General features: G+C 52.6%; 8 protein-coding genes across 8 annotated transcripts; 5 read left to right on the top strand and 3 right to left on the bottom strand.

The window, feature by feature from the left end:
- The first annotated feature begins 176 nt into the window (after window positions 1–176).
- BO94DRAFT_538048 (short-chain dehydrogenase/reductase) lies at window positions 177–1,583 on the top strand. The gene is made up of 2 exons (XM_025612403.1): window positions 177–709; window positions 765–1,583. The coding sequence occupies exons 1-2, from the start codon at window positions 493–495 to the stop codon at window positions 1,379–1,381; spliced, it is 834 nt and encodes a 277-aa protein (XP_025464374.1). The 5' UTR covers window positions 177–492; the 3' UTR covers window positions 1,382–1,583.
- A 2,060-nt stretch (window positions 1,584–3,643) lies between these two features.
- On the top strand, window positions 3,644–5,580 carry BO94DRAFT_538046 (3-deoxy-7-phosphoheptulonate synthase). Its single transcript, XM_025612402.1, has 3 exons — window positions 3,644–3,937; window positions 4,012–4,067; window positions 4,199–5,580. The coding sequence occupies exons 1-3, from the start codon at window positions 3,895–3,897 to the stop codon at window positions 5,216–5,218; spliced, it is 1,119 nt and encodes a 372-aa protein (XP_025464373.1). The 5' UTR covers window positions 3,644–3,894; the 3' UTR covers window positions 5,219–5,580.
- On the bottom strand, window positions 5,530–7,073 carry BO94DRAFT_538045 (cytochrome c oxidase assembly protein COX14). The gene is made up of 2 exons (XM_025612401.1): window positions 6,482–7,073; window positions 5,530–6,380 (listed from the first exon to the last, which is right to left on the bottom strand). The coding sequence occupies exons 1-2, from the start codon at window positions 6,795–6,797 to the stop codon at window positions 5,890–5,892; spliced, it is 807 nt and encodes a 268-aa protein (XP_025464372.1). The 5' UTR covers window positions 6,798–7,073; the 3' UTR covers window positions 5,530–5,889.
- Window positions 7,074–7,201: 128 nt separating this feature from the next.
- On the top strand, window positions 7,202–8,179 carry BO94DRAFT_538044 (uncharacterized protein). The gene is made up of 2 exons (XM_025612400.1): window positions 7,202–7,824; window positions 7,901–8,179. Exons 1-2 carry the CDS (start codon window positions 7,280–7,282, stop codon window positions 8,073–8,075), a joined length of 720 nt encoding a protein of 239 aa, XP_025464371.1. The 5' UTR covers window positions 7,202–7,279; the 3' UTR covers window positions 8,076–8,179.
- Window positions 8,180–9,111: 932 nt separating this feature from the next.
- BO94DRAFT_192791 (putative hexokinase) lies at window positions 9,112–10,926 on the bottom strand. The gene has a single exon (XM_025606044.1). The coding sequence runs from the start codon at window positions 10,792–10,794 to the stop codon at window positions 9,145–9,147; it is 1,650 nt and encodes a 549-aa protein (XP_025464370.1). The 5' UTR covers window positions 10,795–10,926; the 3' UTR covers window positions 9,112–9,144.
- Window positions 10,927–14,834: 3,908 nt separating this feature from the next.
- Window positions 14,835–17,710, top strand: BO94DRAFT_588521 (putative lipase; the record flags this gene model as incomplete). Its single annotated transcript, XM_025615887.1, has 3 exons — window positions 14,835–15,032; window positions 15,093–15,155; window positions 16,280–17,710. The coding sequence occupies 3 exons, from the start codon at window positions 14,835–14,837 to the stop codon at window positions 17,708–17,710; spliced, it is 1,692 nt and encodes a 563-aa protein (XP_025464369.1).
- A 1,587-nt stretch (window positions 17,711–19,297) lies between these two features.
- Window positions 19,298–21,817, top strand: BO94DRAFT_192663 (uncharacterized protein). The gene is made up of 3 exons (XM_025606043.1): window positions 19,298–19,761; window positions 19,812–19,976; window positions 20,087–21,817. The coding sequence occupies exons 1-3, from the start codon at window positions 19,672–19,674 to the stop codon at window positions 21,689–21,691; spliced, it is 1,860 nt and encodes a 619-aa protein (XP_025464368.1). The 5' UTR covers window positions 19,298–19,671; the 3' UTR covers window positions 21,692–21,817.
- Window positions 21,818–22,031: 214 nt separating this feature from the next.
- BO94DRAFT_568175 (uncharacterized protein) lies at window positions 22,032–23,235 on the bottom strand (the record flags this gene model as incomplete). The annotated part of the gene is made up of 2 exons (XM_025614664.1): window positions 22,032–22,885; window positions 23,121–23,235. The coding sequence occupies 2 exons, from the start codon at window positions 23,233–23,235 to the stop codon at window positions 22,032–22,034; spliced, it is 969 nt and encodes a 322-aa protein (XP_025464367.1).
- Between the last annotated feature and the right edge of the window lie 363 nt (window positions 23,236–23,598).

The following is a 23,598-nucleotide window of genomic DNA, read 5'->3' as shown; positions in this document are numbered from 1 at the left end:
AGCGTCAGCCGAGGTTTAGCGCGCACCGATGGTACTTACCGTAAGTACCTACATAGTACCAGTTACTACTATAACTCGTGTTGTAAAGGCGGTACATCTATCTACCCGGTCGTAGAATCGCCGAGATCCAGCCCCCTCACCAGAAATCCCCATGCTTCGAAAGTTTGGGAGAAAGTGTCGCATACAGCCAGCCCTTTCTGCTTTACCCCTGTACTGTGTAGCTAGCTGATGCACACTAAGTATACCTTCGAACAACACTACACCCAATCTGATCCACATTTCAACAGGAGCTTTGGAGAATATTATGTTATGTACCTACTCCGTACGAAATCGCAAACTTCTCGAAATACTCGGTAGCGATATGAATGACGTCACGTCGATCTGGGGTTCAAGATACTTCATGGCAAACGTAAACGAGTTGCATCTTCTATCACCTTCATACTCCGATTTGCACAACCCACGATCCATCATCCAGATTGATACTGTTACCAGATGGGACTTGCAAGAAGTGGGTTCGCCCTTGTAACCCCTGCCTCGAAAGGACTGGGTTTCGCCTTCGCGCGACAACTGCTGTCCAACACGGATCTACCTGTTCTTGTGACTGCGCGGAAGAATGGCGGGGATCTCTGTTACAGGTTACTGGGGGAGGTCACCGACGAGTCTAAAAAGGCAGAAGAGAGGCTAAGGGTCTTCGAAGTTGATGTGACCGGTATTGAGTTGTGTCATATCTCCCTTGTGCTTTCTTATTCTGAACAATGTCTTAGACGAGGCGACCATACACTCTATGGCTGCACAGATACGACAGGAATACCCCGAGGCCTCTCTACGTATTGCAATCACAGTACCTGGTGTTTTGCATGTCGAAAAGTCTCCGACACAGATCGATGCTGCCGGCGCTTTGCACAGTTTTAGAGTCAATGCCCTCGGTCCTATGCTTCTGATGAAGCATTTGGCTCCCTTTTTGCCAACCAAGTCATCCGCTGGATTTGCGGATGACCTTCCACCTCCATCTGGAGAGCGCTTGTGGAAGCTCCCGTCACATGCCATCTACGCCATGATGGCTGCGCGAGTAGGGTCCGTATCCGATAACTCAGCTGGAGGCTGGTACTCATACCGTGCCAGCAAGGCATCCGTCTTTCAGCTGGCCAAGACTTTCGATCTGTATCTGAGGTCTCAGAGCAGAGACCGAGCATTCGCAGTAGCGATGCACCCAGGAACAGTCCAGACAGATTTCACCAAAAATTATTGGGATGGGAGACACATGCTGCAGCCAGACCAATCCGCAGAGAGGCTATTACAGCACCTATGCAGGATGCGGACCGGGGATTTCGATGGACGAGGTCGGTGTTGGGATTGGAAGGGAGAGGAGGTTCTGCCATAGCAGATGTGGATGGCAAACTCGGGCGGGCATGGGTACCTGGTCTATGTATGCTATCACCCGAGCCAATCCATGTGACACACATCCGTGATATCTCACCTCAGATATTGTAGGTAAAGCTATGGCTGCTCAAGGTGGTGTTAGACGAGCGGTAAGCTCTCGAACTGCACTGGATCGAGGGGTCTAAATACGAAAATCTTAGCTGAATTGCCCAGCAGTGGACCCAGACATAGTGAGCCCCGGAGAGCACCTTGTTAGTTGTTACTCTTCAGGTAGTATTAGATTTCTTTTCATTCTTTGCAGACTCTACGGAGTACGGAGTACGGAGTACGTAGTCCGTACCTATCTAGAGCTTCAGCTGCAGGGGTATCTGCGGGTGTGCGGGGAAGGGATCATGCAGCGACGGGGAAGCGTTCTTCCCTCCGCTCGGTGAGTCCCCGGCAAAATGATTACACGCGACACCTCGTCTAAAACGCTAATCCGGGTCAGGATGCTTCACCACCCCCCAGCTCACTCTTTGGACTGGCCAGCAAAACTCGTTGGGTCTCTTAAGTTCTTAACATTGAGCATAAGTGCCCCTGGTGACCCACCAGATGTGTCTGACTCGCTGCAACCTCTTGCAGACTCGATAATAGGTCCGGTTCGAGCCCACTAACATCGGAGCTCGTCCCTCCGAACCCCCCAGGCCGTGGTAGTGATTCGCCAATGGAGGAATAATCATGCAAATCTACTAGATCAACTAGATCCAGCCGTCAAACGAACAATCCCCCGGATCCACACGGGAGCTGCCGCCTAGGGCCACTCCGTTTCACGTATAGGTAAAGATGGTGTACGTACAGGTGCATGTTACCACCATACGGGTTGCGTGACTTACTGGGATTGCAACTTCCCGGCGATAGGAATCCTACCACAATGTCTGGCGCTGACTAAATGATGTGCACTGACTGACAGTCTGACAGATCTGACACTTGCTTGACCTTAACTAAGCTGCACCATATCCCACCATCCTATGACGAAGATGACTTGGAGAGGGCGGATCCCAGGGAGATATGCAGGACAAGCAGCGTGCATGGCCACGCACATTCTGTACTCCCTAGGTACATGCTTAGCTCACAGACCCTGCACCCAGTCGATGGGCCTAACCCCATGCGGAGTGGACTCCATCGATAAGCAGTGTTACTACAGGGTACTGAGTGTGTATGAACTATGAAATACATATGTCCAATGACCAAGCATGCATAGCTTCCAACTTTCTACCTCAAGACCTAAGACCATCTATATCTCCGCACGGGGTGTCCGATAACTTTACTCCATCTGACATTGATGAGATACGATGCTTATCGCACAGGTCTCGTATAGATCGGCTATCACGCATCGAATGACCTCATTCATGTGGGAGAGTACCCACGTCAGTGTCTGACTTGACGCAGTCGATGATCTAGAACCCCGGCAAAGCCGGTTCAGAGCCTAGACAGGCGGGCCTCAGTCGCACGCCTTTAGACTGCAACGCCTCGAATCTTGGGCGTTCAAGACCTCCAACGGCATGCAAATTGACGTAAGCTTTCTGGACCCGGTCAATTCCAGGGGGTGCTGCAGTTCAGGGATCGGGAAACCAGTTGTTGAGATCCCCGTCAGACCCGACTGACCGAGACTCGGAGTATTTCCACCCATGATGTTCTCTGGGATTAGGTCATGGAACGTCCAGTCTGGGACCCTTGACTTTGATACTATGGTTTTCAAAGGCATTGAAAGTGTGACACAACCTGAGAGGGAACTTTATTCGTACCAGAAAGGAGCATGAACTGAGAAACTTGCGCAGGAATGAGCTAAGCTGAGTGATCAAGACCTGCAGTGTTACCCCTCATTGATTGATGCACGCATTGATGCATCGGTCACTTTGGGGATATGGGCAGGAAAGACTCATGGGATGATACCAGGAAGGGGTATGTAGACCGTATCCCTCTCAACCTGCTTGACCGGGTCAATCGGGAGGATGTACCAGCAACAACAGCAACAACAGCAGCTAGCAGGATAGCGACGTACTATCTACTTACTACCCAATCCAAGGGGAAGGGGGGTTCCATACGGTACGATACCGCCACTGGCAGGTTGCAGCCAGCCAACCTTAAAAACGGGGTACCGAATGCGAGGAGGATTTTCGTCACTTCGTGTGTGGGAAACTTTGCCTGTGTGAATCATCGGCTGGTCCGCGCTCCTCCCGCGGCCCACTTTTTCGCCCTTCATTTGCATTCATCCCAATTCCATCTCATTTCATTGCTCGAAACTCAAACGCTTTGGTGCCAGTTTCTTCCAGGCTTCCTCGCTTGTTCCTCGCTCTTCCCTACCGACTTCGCTTCGGCTCTTGTCTCCCCATCTGAGTCATATATATCTACCCACGCGTTTCTAGACTTTCTAGACCTTTATAAAGTCTGCATTGTTGTCTACCTCCCCCATCTTCTGACTTCTTTCCATACATCGGCATCTGCCACATATTTCACACATTCCATCCCCCCACCATGCCTTTGATCAGCACCACGGAAGTCAGTGAGGACACTCGTGGTGAGTAATTGCCCCTCTCCTTCGAAATGGAGACCGCTCACAAGTCACCTATACTAATCGCTTCCTCCTTTTAGTCCTGGGATACGATCCCCTCCTCTCCCCTCAGTTCCTGCAGACCGAGATCCCAGGGGTGAGTCATACTTAACTGCCCCGAGTTTTCCCCCTCCGTTTGGTTGCTTTTGTAACCCGACCACATCTTCAAGCTATTCTTGAATGCCAATGCCCCAGGTCGACCACTCGTGCTGACATAACCTCGTCTAGCAAAAACATTCCCTTGAGGTTGTCCGGTCTGGCCGCAACCAGGCCATTGAGATTATCGAACAACGCGATGACCGCCTGCTGGTCATGGTCGGCCCATGCTCGATCCACGATCCTGCCACGGCTCTCGAGTATGCCGCTCGTCTCAAGGAGCTCTCCGACAAGCTTTCCTCCGACATTTGTGTCATCATGCGTGCTTACCTCGAGAAGCCCCGCACCACTGTGGGATGGAAGGGTCTGATCAATGACCCCGACATCGATGAATCCTACAACATCAACAAGGGTCTCCGTGTCTCACGTCAGCTCTACTCCGACCTCACCGGCATGGGTCTCCCCATCGCCAGTGAGATGCTGGACACCATCTCTCCCCAGTACCTGGCCGACCTCATCTCTCTGGGTGCCATCGGTGCCCGTACCACTGAGTCGCAATTGCACCGTGAGCTTGCCTCCGGTCTCAGTTTCCCCATTGGCTACAAGAACGGCACCGACGGTAACCTCACCGTTGCCATTGATGCCATTGGTGCCGCCGCTCACCCCCACCGCTTCCTGGGTGTCACCAAGCAAGGTCTGGCTGCCATTACTAAGACTTCGGGCAACGAGCACGGCTTTGTCATCCTCCGTGGCGGCAGCAAGGGTACCAACTATGACCGGGAGAGTATCAAGGCCGCGCGCGAGTCCCTGCGTGGCAAGAAGCAGCGCGAGGTGGTCATGGTTGACTGCTCGCACGGCAACTCGAACAAGAACCACCGCAACCAGCCCTTGGTCGCCAAGGAGGTTGCTGACCAGCTCCGCGAGGGCCAGGATGCCATCATCGGAGTGATGATCGAGTCCAACATCAACGAGGGTAACCAGAAGGTTCCTGCGGAGGGCCCCTCCGGCCTGCGCAAGGGTGTTAGTATCACCGATGCCTGCATTGACTGGGAGACTACCGTCACGGTCCTGGAGGACCTCGCAGACGCTGTTCGTGCCAGACGCGCCGCCAAAATCGCTCAGGCTAAGGCAAGCAATGGAGCTTCCCACTAAGCAATGTTGGATGGATGATCTGATTCTACGACCCCTTCCCCCCTAAGCGAGTCTGTTTCCTTCTGTTCCACCTAATCCGATTTAGATACCATAGCCAGGGTGCTTCATTCTACCTTCATTTGGTTTCCCATCTGACTTTGCGGGCTCTGCCCTGGTGGGCAGCAGTTTCGGGTCTTTGTTCTCGTAAAAGTCTGATTGTTATTTCTTCTTCCTGTCTGTATTGGTTCCTCTTAACTTCTGTCTTAGGGTAGACAGTAATGATTGCATGATAGAAGCCCAGCCGGTCATGGTTCTTAGTAAGCCTAGTCTCTGCCCGTATGGATCCACATTTGATTGAAGATTCTATGTATTTTTATTACATTTTGCGTTTCAACACTAGACGGCGCTGTAACCAAGACACGAGAGAATAATAGATGTATATGTACATAAAATAACACAACCCAACCCAGTAATACACAGTTTCGGGGAAGCAACGACAAATACGCATACAGCAGAAAGACAACCCGAACAGACGCCGCAACCCCAGATGTGGAAGACAGGAAAAAGGACGATGCCATGCAAACCAGAAACAGGAAGTCGGATGGCCGGCATAGACGTCATCTCTGAGAGTCCTTGATTTCCTTCTCCTTTCATTCCTCCTCTATATTCGCTTGCTCCCATGCCTGTTTATTTTACCGTCCAGTAAGCCAGCTCTTCCAGCTTCGCGTTGTCTGTTTAGCAGCGTCTTCGGCATTCTCCGCCAGCGCATCCAACTGTCCTTTCGGGGCAGCAGCAGCGCCAACAGCAGACTTGGCATCTTCCGCAGCCTTTGCGTTCAGGGCTTCCAAGACCGCGGACTTGTTGTTGGCGTCACCCAGCACGCTATCGGGAATGGAGCTGGTGCTGGGGGCCTTCTCATCCTCCTTCAATCCACCAAGCAAGTACTGCTTGACCTGGTTCCAAGGGCGCTGTGCTTTCGCGTCCTCCTTCTTCTGCTGGAAGATCTCGCCGATCTTTTCGTTCTTCAGAAGCTCCAGTTGCTCGGAAGTCGCGGTGCCGTCGGTGTATGCAGTCTTCGCATCCTGCAGCCGCTGGAGTTCCTTCTCCACCCACAGAGCCCGCTGGCGGCGGTTGTATAGCGTTAGAGAGATGACGGAGTACACCGTCAAAGCACCGCAGACACCTGTTCGAAAAACGCGTCAGTTCATGCCCTCCAGACTGGACCCCGCATGCAACCTCTTCCTCCATCCATCGCGATTCATCTATCATCAAGAAATGACCTACCCGAAGCAGCAATGAGTGTGTAAACCATGGTCTTGTGCGCCTTGTTCGCAAACCGACGTCCAAGTTCGATCATGTTGTCCACCCGCGACGTCGACTGAGCTAATCGGGCCGCGCGGGCTTGGGCTCTCAACCGCTCAACCTTCTCCTTGGGAGTCTCCGGTCTGCCTCCCGGGCCCAGTTGCGGCTGGGAGCTGGAGCTCGATCCCGGCTTGGTCATGGAGCTGGGGAGCTTGTATGGAGCCGCGGAACCGGGCTTGGAGTGGGCGTAGGGCCCGGTGGCCGTGAACCGGGTCGCATCTGCAGCAGAGCGGGACATCCTGTTGGACTGGATGCGGTAGACAATGCTGGGGTGGCGGGGGAGGGAGGCGGATGGGGGTGGGAGAGAGAGATGGAGCGTGGTATGATGTGACCGGGAGGGGAGGATGGCAGGGCCCAGTTAGTCGGAACGGTACATTCGGCGGGAGAAGAGCGCGCGCAAAGAAGAGAATCCGGAGAGCAAGAGAGACGGGGCCAGAGGGCAATTGGAGGCAGGCTTGCAGCAGAAGTCGACGGGACCAGACGGGAGGGCGAGTCGGGAAAGGCGAGATGAGATGGCCGGCCGGGAAATTTTCAGCGGAACAAAACAAATCCAATGGCGTCTCGTCCATTCGCAGGCCAGCCAAGCCGAGCTGGACTCTTATAGGTAGTACTACCCCTACACCTACTACTTCTACTTTTACTTCTACATCGCCTTCCACCACTTCACATTCAATCCACACAGAGAAACAATTTCTCTCTTCATCCCACTCCCCCCAAACAATGGACTACAATTCCGCAGACTTGACCTCCGTCCTCAGAACACTCTCCGCCTTATCCAACCAGCAACAACAACCACCACCACCACCACCGCCTGCTATTGCTACCATCCAGAACAACGCCACTCAATCCCACAAACTGGAACAACAAGCAGCAGCAGCAGCAAAAGAAGAACAAGAAAACGACCCCTACGAACCATCCGAGTCTCTCCCCCACATCTCCGTAGCCCCGACCCCCGCCCCAGCACCAACAGCACCAACAGCACCATCAACCCCATCGCAAACCCAATCCCACCACCCCAACACAGCGTCATCACAACCTTCCCATGGAAATAGAACCACCGAAGACACATCCACCATCACCACTTGGCCCACAGCCCTCCGCTATGTCATGCGTACCGTGGCCCAAAACGAATCCATCCAGCAACGAATTCGCTGGCTAATGCAGCGCCAATACGACCATGAGAAACAATGGTGGCAGGGCCGCGAAGCCCTCCTCAGAAAACAAGCCTCCCGAATCGAGAAGAAAAAGGAGCTTGATGCTGTCCTGTAAGCAAGTTCCTACTTCCTCAAATCATGAAGACGCCTCTTCGATGATGATCTGACGGACATGGATATCCATTAGACGCTCCGTCGGCGCACCAGTCGACGAGAACAAGCAAATCTCTGTATGTACTCAACGCACAACCCACTCATACACACATATATCTACAAAGCGATCAAGAGAGAGGGGGGAGGCAATTACGGTGATGGATCACAGACAAAAACCAAAACTAACCACTTCATCCATGTCAAATTAACAGACAGCCGAGGAAGACCGCGCCGAACTAACCAACTACGACGCTAAAGTATACAAAGCCTCCAAGCAGATGTCGGAGGCTATGGGGGCCGAGCTACGCGCATTACGCATCCCGTTCTTCACTATCAAGAAGAATCTCGTTTCCGAGCATACTACGAGGTCCCCGGGTGCTGCCAGACAGCATAGTGGGAATCATCATGATCCGGGCAAACAGCTGATCTTCCTGTCACGCGACGAATTGTCCACCCTTCAATTGCGGATGTTGGAGTTGCTACAGGATCTATGTCGGGAGTGATTATGGTGATGATGCTCCTCCCGAGCGATGCAGAAAACTGGACCGGACGATCGGCACGAGTACGGACCTGAAGAGGTGTTACGTGTGTGCGGAGCGTTCCTGAGCGCCGGTTGCATGCAATGTACCTACTCAGTGCCCTGGATCTTGTATGGCAAGTAGTACTTATGCCAAAGCTCTTCCAGAGCAATCATGACGGATTGGGGCTGTCATTCTTGGCGTGCCATCTCCGGCACAGACAGCATGGCTCGAGCATGTCAGCTGTACAAACAGTGTGAGACTTGAAGATCGGCATCGTCATCATCATCGTCATCGGCATCGGCATCCACCGGCCAGGGTAGGCCTACAGGCTACTCTTCACGTGCACTGCGCTCGGGTGGTCTGATGCTCTTGTATTGACGATTATCATTATGTACACCCCAAAGGTTCTATCACAGGCCACCCGCTTGACCGTCTAGTCCTCTCGCTTAAGCATGACATGCGCCACCCCGATTTGGAACCTGTATATGCAATAGCAATGAATATTCTAGGAAAGCACAATGCAATGATCGGGCGTCCCCGAACATATCCCTTACAACAAACGACAAATATTCAACCCCGGAGCCGCAAGCACGAAAGCGGCCAAGTAAATGCAAACCAGACGCGGAACACCTTGAATGCGAATGTAGCCGACATGTCGAAAGGTCAAGCAGCTGTTCAGAGCACAGTATGAGAGGGAAGGCTGGTTGGACGTCCTAGCCATCTAGCGGCAGCAGTCGTTGCTCCGGGATACTGTGGTCTACTCGAGCTTTTTCTCCGCAACAGCGACCGCCACCGCCACCGCCGCTCCCAGAATAGCGCTTTCCGGCGCCAAATCAAGACGCACCCGAGGTTCCGTGATGGCATCCAAGGATGGGCGTACTGCGTTCGTCTCCTTCGCAAGGTCATTCAGATAACCCTGGCAACGATCCCGAAACCCTGGGTATTTGTTGATAACACTGCCGTCGCATGCAATCGATAGACTCAAGGGATTCCCTTCACTTTCTACCACCGTCACCGCTTGGGTTTCCTTTAATGACGGCGGTGCTGAGGTTGCGGTCGTGGGAAACTCGACCTCATTACGCAGACACCACATGCTGTGGATTGCCGTGGCCAAGTATCCCGCAGCTCGCTTGGAGACAGTCTGACATAAACGTCGGAGGAAGCGCAAATCTTCAACTGATGGGGGTACCACAAACGTATGTTCTTTTTGCAGAAGTGCCGCGGACGACGTGAGGAGCGGGGATGCATCGGCTTCCAGAGCAGCAACAATGCTGGTATCAAACGAGTAAGCATCGCGCATCGAATGAGGTAGTTCTCCTCCAAATAATTTTGCAGATTCCACCGCTTCAACTGTGATAAGCCGGATGATTTCGCCAAGATAACGCCCAGTGATCATATACTCCAGAGGCTGGTAGTCGGGCCGAAGATGAGTGCGGTTGAGAACCTCGTCCCAGCGGGTCTTCGGGAGAATGCCGCCGCCAAACATACTCATTTCGCTGTTGACGATAACATTCTTGGCATACTCAAACCAATCCGGGGGTCTGGTACCAAACTTGGTCAGTCCAATCTCATGTACCGGAAAGTGAATCGCCACATTGGTTCCAGTTCCTAGGATAAGCGACATGCGGGTCTTAGGCTCGATATAGGCCCGGGAGAGGAGCGTTGCTGAGCTGTCGTTCACAATAGCATCCACCTGGACGTTGAGGTTACGCTCCCGACAGGACTGGACGATGAGATCGCCGAGTTCTTGCCCAACAGTACCATTTGAACAGTGGAATCCCTTGCCCATGTGGATGACTAGACCACTGCTTATCGAAGTTTGTTCAATCGGAAACGACCATGACAGCCCCATTGAGAGCGGCACGGCCTCTCGACCGCAGTTGGCACCAACCTCGCGTAGCATCGAGTCGATCTTCTCCGCCATCCAATCAAAGAAGAGTGTTCCTTCGAGTAATTTCACGTCGTTATCGATATACGACGATGATACATGAAGAATGCGCATGTCTCCCTGCCCTCGTAGCTCAACCAAGGCCACCCGGAGCGTTGATCCTCCCACATCCAGCGCCAGATAGGTTCCTGTTTCTGTTCCAGATGGCAATGCATGGTTGTATGAAGGAAGCATACAGACCGGGCTGGACTCTAGACAGGATCTGAACTGTGCACGGATTTTGTCTGACATGGCGATCATGTTTTGCACGGACAAGGGCGCCGTGAAAAGATAGTCCACCTCGTCAGCAAAGGTGTCGAGGGAACGGCGTCCCCAGTAGACTCCATGGAATGGCTTCCGCCGCTTACGGGTGGGGTCACGGAAAATAGAAGGGAACAATAGCATTGCCTCCAATGCAGCGACAATATTTGTAAAGAGTTCCTGCATTCTATGCAGAACCTTGGTCAACGGAGCTGACATGGTTAGAGAGGATGGCTTGCTTGAAAGAGGTAGATGAAAGGCAACGACTGTCGAAGGGGAGTAAGACGAGGGGGGCGGGTGTATGAGTAGATATTGTATCAAAGCTCATAAGGCCAAGTGGATCTGAAGAGGTCAAAGGGCCATGGGTACTAATAACTCCCACTTCAAGATGACAAGGAAGACAGTGAAGGCACACTTCGGGACCAGGGGTTGATCACCACCAAGAAGGAAGGGATAGCAGAACAAGTGTGAAATCTAGAGTGAAATGAATCTCTATCCAACGATAGAGTCAAGATGGATGGATGAGACTCGAGGTGACACCGGTCAAAGAATGACGAATCCTTGCACCGCCTGCAGTGGAAACTTTCCGCAAGGAGGAAAGCAGGTAAGAGAAACTCAAAGGAGGACCAGGGTTGCTGGTGAAGATAGAGTCGGCAGTGAAGATCGGGAAACCTTGACGGAGAGACCCGATAGATCGAATTAAATGACGAGTGGGCGTTCGAGTGCCTGGCGGGAAGAAAGTGAATCAAGTTGCACGGAGAGGAGGGGGAATGGAGTGTAAGTGTGGCCCGAGCAGTTGTTGATGCTGTCCGGGGGTGAGTGTGGTTGGTGGTGGTGGTGGTCGAGTAGAGGTAGTAGTCGTGAGTCGTATTAGTAGTGGTTTAGTCGCAGTAGTGAGGATTATTATTAGTAGTACTGTGGTAGCGGTAGCGGTAGCAGTAGCGGTGGTGGTACCAGTTGTCGGCCGTCGCAGCGGATGGGCGGAGGGGGGAACGGGACCATGGGGCTCTCTCTCTTTGGTTCAACTCTTAAGGCATGGGACAACGCGTATGCATTCCTCGTCAGGTACTGTGTACGGAGAAGAAGGCTGGGCAGGAATTAGGAATGAACGGTGAGGGGAGTCGATGAAGACGGATGGAGAGAATAAGTAGAGATACGGTCCAGATAGATAGATAATAGATAATAAATAATAAAAACCCAGCCCCCCTCCCCTCCCAAGTGAAAAAGAGGAAGGAAGGAATCTGATGCCCCGTCACAGCGTGGTACTCGATGGTAGTTACGGGCTACTACTACTACTACTAGTTACTACTACAAATGGTACCTCCCGGTCGCCTTTGCGGCGTACCTACGTATGGTGCCTGGCAACCCCGGAGCTCGTCCCGTATGGTATTTACCTGCCACTTTACGGTCCCTCCATCGTTACCTCGGAGGTCCCTCCCTCCCTCTCCATCCATCATCATATCGAGTACATATTCAGATCGCCGGTGTGCTGATTGAGGCGACGATCGACTAGGTACCACCTTACCTTACCTCCACTAGATATAGATGGTGGGCACGAAAGCCCCCTCACCATTCATGGATGGATGGATAATGATGACAGGTGCACGGCACTATTATGCTGATCAATGGCATAGATATCTGATCCATCATCCACCATCTGGCTAAATGTCTGCTGAGATAGAGTTCTATCTGAAACATGGACCCATGTCCGGTCTAGAACTATCTGGGCCTACCTTGTCTTGTATCTACTGGGAGAGGGAAAGTCAAAAGGTCCATCATCGAGCACGGCGTCAGACCTGGACCCCAAGCAACAAGCTACTTACTGCATGATCATTGATCATACCTCGTCTGGTACGTAGCTGTCTTCGGGGCGGAGATAAGCATAATCGTTTGTTTGGGATCATCTGCAGCCAACTTATCGCCACCAGGAATAAGAAAGGAAGAACCCAAGGAGCACATCAATGACATAGTCATCTCATACAAATGAATTTACTCTATAGACACTACTACCTATCGAGTTTACTACCTATCGAGTTTCGAACCCCGAGAGAGATCAACTAAGTGGGCCAGTTGGAGGTTAACGCCCGCAGAGTTGCATCCAGATGGATCGCGTTGGCCATCGACCCTCTTTCCATGACTTAACGACAACCAGCCAGTATAACTACTGCTAGCTGGATACTGTTTAGATACTGTTTTGGTAACCATTTTACCATCCAGCTGCTTGCCAGACTTGCCAGAAGCAATCACATAACCGAGCAAGATGATTACCGACTGGAGTCGTCCTCATGGTATTCCCCCCCTCAAATTCCTTCCAGTGGCTAGTGCCGCCATCTGGCATGGATCATGGTGAATTTACATTTTACCATAAGTACTTCACAGTTCACACCCACCAGACCTGTTGGGGTATGTGACACCTTGCTGGGTGCAACGGTGGTAGTGGGTCGGCTCCCAGTGGCCGGGAGTGTTACACTCGTGCGAGGGTTACGGCCCCCGCGACCCTTCCCCCATCGCCTCCCCCGCCAATCACCACTTAGTACACAGTACTGAGACTTCGTCAGGATCGCCTGGTCAGTGTGCGCCGTACCTTATCGGGCTCGTAGTCCGAGTCTTCCAGATGCTCCGTTTAGAGCAATCGAACGGGGTCGTGGCCATGACACCGACGGTATTGAAATCTCCCGCCAGCGCCGAAATACCGCGAGGAGGTACATTTGAAACCTCCCATATCGTCCCCAGGCACCTATCTACATTCCTGCGACAATGCCAAGTACCAAGGCATGCACTCCGTACTGTCAATTAACGATACTATCTCATTTAATCTGGAACGCTCATCACACTTGCAGTGGTCTGTAAGGTAGGTACCTGGGACAATGGAACCGACAAGCTGCTAGGTATTTCCGAGTCCATTGCTATTCGCTATCTACATTGCACCGGAAGACTAATACTGTCAGTCCGGCTCAGGCCTGTAAAGTGTGCAAGGAGGCAGACTACATGTCAGGTTCACAGCACACATATCTAGCAGAGTTCGATTCTGCAAGGGGTTCTATCCTTGTTGATGTCCACATTCTAATATCTAGATGTCGCGTGTCTGATTGACTTCCCAGTCTGGCCTCATTCACCTTCCTGTGCCAGTTCCGGTATATGTACATATGATCTTGGACCTTGGCGCGCAGATAACATAACCGCACTGCTGACCATGACAAAATCCAATTTCCGCCCACGTGGCCTCTGGTTTCTCGCAACCACTCCATATTATTAGGCCATGCAGGGCTCCCAGTTTACGTCATGAACGCCATAAACTGCACACGTGTGCCTATCTACATAGTCTGCCATGAGAATGGACGGATTAGCCGAAGAGAGCCCTGCTTATGCGAATCACTTTCAGCCACGGCTCATCCCTGTTGTGAATTATCTCCGATACTAATGGTGCCAGATTCACTACACTGAGATTGGCGCTCTGCTGGGACTCTGCCATCAGCAAGAGATACCTGGAAGAGACCCCCCACACCATGGACTGTCTAGCACTGTGTTTAAGCCCCCTATGACCCACTACTCCAGTATAGTGCAGCTATGCAACCCAAGCCAGCATGTTCAGCCTCGGTTGGTCACGCATCTGCACTTCGGCCTGCTCGGGTACATGCCTCGTATCGAATCGGGCCGCAGGATACCGCAGGTAAACGAGATCTGGTCATTCAGGGTGCAACATTGTAAGACAGGCAAGCTGGCATCATACTACAACATGACTGCACTATACGTTGACTGTCGTGCGAATGTGTCCAACAGATATAGCTTGCACTACCTTTCTGCATACGACTGTGTCACGCTTGCTCGGTATTCGCGCCTAGTGTCTTTTTACAATTTGCCCGTCCTAGGATGCGTTCATGCAAGGCCTTTGCCGTCATTAGCCAACCATTGGCAGCAGTGTCGTTGCCTATATCGTATCCGGATGGAATAGCAGACTACCTGGTTTGCAAGATGCCGAGGTTGGGACAAAAGTGACTACTAAATGGAGCCATCAGCTTTGCCACACTGTTAGTTTGGTTGACATGTCGAAGTTCAGAGTAGTATCAAGAAAGGCATGGCATAGGCCAGAGGTAGGCCCCAAGCTGGTGGATCAATTAATTTCACTGGCCATTTGATCCCGGTGAATAAACGAGAGGCAGGCTAGCACCTAGTAGGTAGCATCTTGTCGATAGGGCAACTGTCATCTTGAGTCGCGTGAGGATGATGTGCCTCATCATGACATCACCCTCAGTCACAAAATGAAAGCGGTCCCCGTGTACTTGCTCTTTCAACCAGCCAATGTTTTAGTTCCAAATCGAAAATTACAGGACTCGCAAGAGGTCAATTGGGCAGGCATCGTGTCGATAGAAAGGGTCCAGGGCAAGACAGGGGAACACATCAACCAAGGGGACTATGTGCCTACAAGGCACCGTGGGGGAGGAACCCATCAAGGAGAGGTATCTCCCCGGCGGGTCATGGAATCGTGACTTGTGGTATGGCTGACTGATCCAATCTAGGTGGACAAGGTAGTCACGGATGACGCCGGAGCACACGAGGAAGATGTAGCCAATCCTCCGAAAGTATGTCGAGCCCGCAGACTGGAGTAATTGGAAATGGACGGCTGACGACAACCCAAGGTCATCTTTCTCGATCAGCACAGACACCGAGTAGCACACAATCCAAAAAACACTTGGAAAGTCGAAATAAAAGTAGCATGTTACTGTCAGTGCAGGATCACAGGCCGAGAAAAAGTGCGAGATAACAGGGGCAGTCGGCTCTAGTGCGTCAAATTTTAAACGGAAAGTCTCCGGAGATACTAGATTGATGGTGTCTGGTTCTTTGGGAGATTGCTCTTGGGATCTCTGCCAGACCAAGCAAGCAGATGACTTGATTCTGGGGCACGGTCACGTTGCCTTGGGTCCCCCGTAGCCGTGGAATACCCATTAAACCATTTCACTCCTGCCTCAACCACATGCTCTCCCGGACCTCAGGCCTCGGTCCTCAAAGGGTCATAGACCAACAGCATTCCCGTGCCAGCTGGCTATCACTGTGATGGCCGTTGAATCCACCAGGTCAAGAAGGCTCTGAGCTGTTCATGCATGGCACATGGTCACTTGATCATGGTGTTCACTGCTCTGTCGCCCATCGCCGACAATCTCCGAGTTAGAGTGATTATGGGAGTCATGCTTCAAGCCAACTGTATGACAGAAGACTGCTGATTTGCTTTATGCCCTCCACGTTTCCTGTCGGCCCGAGGATGGCTCCTCTAGTCTGGGTTTGTTGCAAAGCATAAAGTTGCCTTTGTTCCCCTAAACTCTTGCATATGGCCTGCGGGGTGAATGACCGACCATAGGAAGGTCAGACAGGATGTTGACCACAGAGTGATCATGCACATATTCCAGATGAGACGCATCCAATAGCTTCGTTGCCCGGGAAATTACGGGCTTGCGGTTCTAGAGAGTTGTCCACGACTGGTTCTTGGCCATTCCCGGCTTATGGCATCGTGAATCAATGACTGTGTGGTAAGTCGAACCCAGCATATGAGGCCGAGGTCATTCGAGAAGGCTCGGAAGATTGTGCGCGGTAAGATACAACGCCCTCTCCGCAGGTTCTCGCGGTCAGCCATTTCTCTTGCTGGGTGAGCGCCTCCATCTTCATGCGAGCCTTTCTTGACTAGCACCGTGCATCCGTTGACTTCCATAAGATGAGGTTGTCTATCTTAGTTGTTTCCCTAATCCATGGGGCGTTTTTAAGCCCTGCCCTCCTTGGCGCCTCGCCCCTTCACCATGGTTCGTCTGTATCGAACCCGGGACAAGATCTCATCTCGGTCCTGTCGAGTGCAGCAGAGAATCCCATAGTGGATGGGAGAGTATCGGACACTGTCTCGAATATCAGATCAAGCATCGCAGCAGACAGGAGCTTCCACGCGGCCGGGGACGAAACGGTGCAATTGGCGTGGAAGAAGATCGAGACGATCTTCACGAACCGCACCAGCTCAACTCTGCTCGATTTCGTGCACAGCATCGTTGTCTCCGGCCTGCTCCCATCCAATCTGCTCTCCTTTCTGAACGGTTATCTGAACAACAACATTAATTCGGGCTATAACATGAACCCTGACCTGGACAGGGAGCGCATATACCCATCCAGAGCTGCCAAAGATGCACTATACTCCATCCCAGAGGAAGCTCTCCGACAAGCTATCTATGTCTCGAATTTCTCTCCGTCGGGAAGGAATGAAAGAAAGCCAGTGATATTGGTTCCGGGAACTGCTGCGCCTGCTGGAACGACATACTATTTCAACTTTGGAAAACTGGGCAGCGCTATCCCCGCAGCTGACGTGGTCTGGGTCAATGTCCCCGATGCCTCGTTGGGAGACGTCCAGGTCAACGCCGAATACATAGCATATGCCATCAACTACATTTCCACTCTCTACCAGACCAAAGTCAGCGTCATCTCGTGGTCCCAGGGTGGGCTAAACACACAATGGGCGCTAAAGTACTGGCCGTCCACCCGGGACGTGGTGGAGGATTTCATCGCCCTGAGCCCGGATTTCCGGGGGACCATAGTAAGCACACTGGCGTGCCCCTGGCTCGCGGGGACTGTTTGCACCCCCGCACTCTGGCAGCAGGGATCGGACACCAAGTTCGTTCACACCCTGAGGGGTCTCGGGGGTGACTCGGCATATGTCCCCACGACGACTATCTACTCCTCCTTCGACGAGGTGGTGCAACCGATGAGGGGAGATCAGGCATCTGCAATCCTCCAGGATTCACATGGGGTTGGCGTGTCCAATAACCATTTACAGACCATTTGTCCTCACAAGCCTGCGGGGGGTATTTACACGCACGAGGGTGTACTATACAACCCACTTGCATGGGCGCTTACCATCGACGCGCTAACTCATGATGGACCCGGTGATCCATCGCGACTCGACGTCGGCAAGGTGTGCCAGCGATTACTTCCCCCACAACTCAGTTTGGATGACATGCTCGGCACGGAAGGCTTACTGCTCGTCTCGATGTCCGAAGTTCTCAGGTACACACCGAAGACCTTCACGGAACCCGACATCATAGGCTATGCTTCTATAGTGCCTGGGGTGGCGGAGAGCGGAATCAGAAGAGAAAGAGAGATATGAGCATGTAGGTAGGGGTACCCCGTACTACTGTATAATCACTGGAACTGCAACTGTGGGGAGTCGTCACTACGTAGTACGTATACCCGTTCAGGCCCTCGGGCGCGCATGCACCGATCAACTACCCGAACTGGTTCGTGTGGCTCATGATGGGCTTGAGCTTAATAGGCTAGGCAATGGACTCGTTTAACGAAGGTACCTACATAGTACTTGCTTGATAAGTGGATCAGTTCCAGCCGGAAGAGCAGCATGGTAATCGTCGTTATTGTGTCTGTATTGGCAGACTGCAGAGATCAAACTCACCGCAGCGGAGTAAGAAGACGAGGGTGGGACCAGACTGTTCACTGTATATGTAGACCATGCAGCGCCCAACCCGACTGATCCAAGGGAGAAGAAACAGGGAAGAGGCTTCTCCCGCTTTTCTCCTGTGCTGTACACCCAATCGGTTGGTTGGATATCGTCAAAACAAAGAACGGAACGATAAATACCTAGAAGATACCTAGTAGGAGTTGTATACTCATCACGTGGCTGCCAGGTGGTTGGTCTAGTCGTCGCCTGGCGCTTCCTTTCCTCGTTCCCCGTCATCTTCATCCCCAACAACTTTCCCCCCCCTCCCCCCGCTAGTTGTGCATCACGGTATATCGTTATCATGGCCCACTCATCCAGGGGTTCATGAGAATACTGGAGAACTCATCATTCTTTATCTAGATCCTCCACCCCCCCTTGCACCGTACGCATGCCACCAACCCAGGTGAACCAAGCTATGGAGCAAGACCCAGTTCGGTCCGCCGGACAAGGAGCGTGGCCACAATAATGACCATAATAATAATCTGTTTAGAGCAGTGGAAAAGACAGCCTATTCGTACTGTCGATCGCTTCTCCTAGATGATAGAGTCGGCGATTAGCCTGAGGCGTCCACGGGTCGAAACTGACAAATGACACCACCCGAGGAGAGGCCTGGACTCTTCTCATTCGCCAATCGCCCAGGCATTCTCCCCCAGGCGGCACGGTTCGCTCGTGGTTGCGGGTAACCGGCATGGACTCGCCATAAATGTCTTCCAGAAACGCAGGCTGGAGTCCTGGACGGCCAATTTCGCTTAGTGCGCCAAGGCTGTGGAAGGAAATGAGTACGTGGACAGTCGCCAATTGATAATGAGGGTGAAGCTTGAATCAGACAATCGGTCATGATCATGGGCCTCCATCCAGCCACGCCCATTGACCCAGCCGGCCTAGATCTTCGGAAGGGGTAACTCGGGGTGGAAACGTTGTTTCACACCCGAAGGCCCGATCGGTTCGGTGTTAGTAGCACTGCTTCTCAAACACCCACGCACCCATGCACCGGACCAGAGGCCCGCGACAAGTGGCGTTTAAAGGATTCGATTCCAGCGTAGAATTGCCGGGTGACTCGTTTGTTTGGTGTACCACCCAGTGGATTCATGGGACACTCTGTCCACGAATCTGGGTGAGTGCCGGGTGCACCTTATCCAGCAATCAGAATGGCTCCTGCTCAGATGAAGTTTGCATTGTGGCCCGCAGCTCCACTGTCCGAAACGCTGCCAAGAGTGTCCGCTTCGTCTGATCGTCAGCGGCCGTATCAGCACTTACGTTGTCACTGGCCGTGCCCGGCCCAAATTATGGAGATTCTGTAATTCTTTGCGGAGTCTTAGCCTCTGCGGATTTGTGCTGGCGGAGGGTACACAGTATTCCGTTTGGACGGCTCCTTGGATGAATGGACTGCAGGGGCGCTCCATACATTACCACTGTTTTCTGCGCGCCAGGGAGATCTTCCGGATGCCCTCGACCGACGTGCACCTGGTTGCTTGACAGATGACGACCGCCTTAATGACCCGGTCGTCTCTCGCTGTCCTCTCTCTTTCCTTTCTGCCCACCTTTGCCCTTTTCCCCTAGCTAATCGTCTCATCCTTGGGGGGAGGAACTGATCCTCTCTTAGCCACTCCTTCAATATGCTGTTTTTTTGGGTTCTATTGTTTCTTTCGTTCCGCACGATTGTTGCAGAGGCGGAATCGGACAATGATTTGATGTCCTTTGTGACGGTAGGAGAAATTACCGCCTATGGACGGACCTCTTTCTGACGTGCAGCCAGCTTCCGGAAGTGAGAGCGTTGAAGTTTAATATCGCCTACTACGATCGCACAGCCGTTAGCCCGGGTTACTGGTTCGTTGCGCCATATGGCGTGATTGATCCAGAAGCACCCACGAAGCAATGGAAGCCCTGCCAAGTTGGACCCTACATCTATGATGCAGATGGCGTATGTTTCTCATTCTTCCTTGACTCGCTTTACTCCTGGGAGGAAAGGGGCGTGCTCCTCAAAAATGAGTGAGCGCCCTATCCAGTAGCTTACTAACCGTCGATCCGCAGGTTCTCATCTGGGCTGGATCTTGCATGTTCGATAACCGCAACATCTTCGATTTCAAAGCCGCCAACGATATTGATGACCAGTATCATCTCTCATTCATCCTGCAGCATGGCTATCAAGACAATGGCAGGGACAAAGGGTACGGCTACATTTTGGACCAGCATTACAACGTCGAGAATGCTGTGGCAGTAACTAATGATCTTACGACGTTTAACATGCACGAGTTTAACGTCCTCCCTGGAGGCAAGACGGCTTTGGCTTGCGCGTATCGAAACGAATACGTCAACTTAGGAGATCTCGGTCGCCCTGATGAGTACGGCTGGATTACCGCAGGCGGCTTCGTCGAATTGGACACGGCCACCGGCGAAGTCCTCTTCGAGTGGAGTTCCCCTGGCTACATCCCTATCCACGAGTCCGTGAAAGTGGATCCTCGGTGGGCAGCGTCTCCCCAACCTGGCTGGGATTATGTTCATGTGAACTCCATCGACAAGGGCTCTACCGGGGATTACCTCTTGTCCGCGCGATTCACGAGCACGCTATACCTGATCTCCGGAGAGGACGGGCATATCATCTGGCGTCTCGGTGGAAAGTTCACGGATTTCGTTCAGGACTTTACCTTTTCCAAGCAGCACCATGCGCGTTTCGTGGAGTCCAACGCCACCCACGCGATTATTTCCTTCCTGAACAACGCCTCCGATGAGGCCGAAAATGAGGAGAGCGTCTCGGCCGCAATGTTCGTGCAGGTCGACACCACAACCCACCCCATGACGGCGCGTCTGCTCAAGCGTTGCAACCGCCCTGACGGTGGCCTCACCCGGCTGCGCGGTAACGTTCAGACCCTGCCTAACGGAAACACCTTTGTCGGATGGAGCGAGCAGGGGATGCAGAGCGAGCATTCGCCCGATGGTAAGGTCCTAATGCAGGCCAGATTTGCATCCACCCGCTTCTCGACCTACCGGTCGTACAAGTTTCCCTTCATTGGACGCCCCAGCGCACCCCCGGATGTTGTGGCCTCCGTATACGGCACCGACGAGACCGACCTTGCCACAATCTTCCACGTCAGCTGGAACGGCGCGACTGACGTCTCCTCCTGGAACTTCTACGCGCGGGCGGACCGCAGAGGTCTGCCAATTATGATCGGCAACACGACCAAGTTCGACTTCGAAACCATGTACATCGCTGACGGCTACCTCGACTGGATATCCGTAGAGGCCGTTGACAAGGACGGCAACGTCCTCGGCACCTCTGATATCCACAGGACGGAGACTCCGCAGAATTGGCGCCTGGCTGGCTTTCAGGGCGAGGCTAAGCCGACCGCCGATGACCCGTCTATTCTGTACGGGCTCAAGCAGGCCGAGGAAGAAGATGTGGTGGACCCCGAGGCCGAGGCCAAAGAAGCGGCCATCAAAGCAGCCAAGGAAGCAGCCAAGGCCGCGGTCAAGGCGAACGAGGTCATTCACGGGATTGGTGGTCTCCTGATCTTTATCCTGGTCACTAGCTCCGTGGGCGGGCTCCTGGCGGGCATCTACTGGTTCCTTCGGTGGCGTCGTATGCAGGCATACCACGAGGTTCCGTCCGAGGAGAACCAGTCCTTGACACGAGAATAAGGGGTGTGCAGATTTAAGGATGCTCGTGGGCTGGATGGGACAGAACGAATGGGATTGAAGACGATGGCTGGGTTATTCTTGCATATCGCGGGCGTTCATGCATGTCTAGACACTCTCTTTGTACCGCATATTCCCCACTTGACGACTGACGTACATATTGACTACATCTAATTGTCCTTGCATAAATAGACAGTACCTTTTTATAAATACGCACCGGCGTGGTGACTTTCAGTGGGTTTCTACCAGTTTATCTATTGCATGATGAGCCATTCTGGCGTGCAAGGTACGTAGCTTCCCCGAATAACAAAAGAAACGAATTGCAACAAAAAGCTTGAGAGTATCAACCGATTCTCAGTACACGTTTAGCCTTTACTGCCCCTTTCAGCTCTCTTGCTAGACGCTCGTCTTCCCTGAGTTGAAACAACAAAGGCTTCATAAACCTCTTCTCCAGTGCCTTGGCTACCTCGTTCAACTCCTTCTCATTGAACCCACCCGTCTGCAGACGAATGCTCACAAAGTCCAACCTATCTTTGTAATCCGCGAAGCGCATGAGGGGCAACGACCACGGTTCGCCGATCTCAAGATTGATGGGCCAGTCACGGATGCAGAAGTCGATATACAACACGCGTAGCCTGGGACAGGACTCGATGAGCTTTCCGCAGGCGCGATAGAAAGCCCAGTCGCTGCGCACTTTGAAGACTCGGAACTTGGTCAGATGTGGCTCACTGTACATGGACTGGTTGATCTCCACATGGCGGATGGCAGACTGCGCTTCTTTCGGGGTGATTTGGAAAAACCGAGTCATGGCTTTGGTGGTGTTGAAGATGAACTGGGTGGATGAGTAGAGAAGGCAGAGCGTGTCACAGTACATGATGCGACAGGTAAATGGGAGGGCGATGGGGAGCAAGGATCGGTACTTGTGCCATGGCAAAACCTGGGTCAAGGGATTTCGGGGCTGGAGTTGACGGTGGTACAGTCGATAGTGGACTCGTTTGATATGCTTGCTGGGATCTTTGTCGCGCTGGCGGACGAGTTCGACGCGATGTGGTTCGAAAATGTGCGCATATATCTTGAACCGGAGCTCTGCAGGCAGGAGCTGGAAGGATGAGAGGTTTTGCAATGCTTCGCCTTTGGCTGAAGAGGTGGGTGGTGTACAATGAGGTATGAAAAATGACGCCGTGGATATCGTCCTTGCTACCTCTCTGAGCTTGTGATTCTGGTAAGCTGCAGGCAAGCGTCCGCGGGGCCTGCTTCTTCTGAAAGGACGGCCGCAAGCGGGCGCATTGGGAACATTTGAGCGAGGTTGTGGTGACTGTGGGTTGGAGTGGTGTCCGCGCACGCTGCGATGATGTCGAGGGCCCCGAAAGGGCTGTCCGTGATGGGACTGGCTGTGTCAGTATGTGGGCTGAGATTGGGACAGCTCACTCACGTTGAGTTGAGGGCTTAGGCTGTGGATAAGGGGCTGAGGTGCCTCTACGTGAGGTGCCTGTAGGGGTGCTAAGGTGTTTCTGGGTGCCTTTTTCGGGCGCGGGCGCGGGCGCCATCTGGCAGCAGGGCCATGATGGATAGACATGTTGCTTGGGCTCATTTTGAGCGGTAGAAGTGGAAGTGTGGTGAGTAAGGATGAAGTTGCAGACAGCGAACAGGATGAGACGAGATTTGAGGAGAAGACAAGAAGAGGTAGAAAAGTGGAATCAGACACGCGGGATGGTGAAGGTAGGAGGCGATGGCTTCATGATTTTGATTGGCAAGTTCTTTATTCCTTGTTTGAGAATGGTACATGAGTGGGATAACACCTCATCTGCTATTGTTTTAGGGTATGAGAATGGTGCCAGAAGAGAGTGAAAGGTGAAGGGAAGGGAAACAAGAAATATAACTAAAGCAGTCCAGCACCTCACCAATTAATT

Source organism: Aspergillus sclerotioniger (assembly GCF_003184525.1).
Source record: "Aspergillus sclerotioniger CBS 115572 chromosome Unknown BO94scaffold_26, whole genome shotgun sequence".
NCBI lineage: Eukaryota > Fungi > Ascomycota > Eurotiomycetes > Eurotiales > Aspergillaceae > Aspergillus > Aspergillus sclerotioniger.
This window is presented reverse-complemented; position numbering and strand designations above follow the sequence as displayed.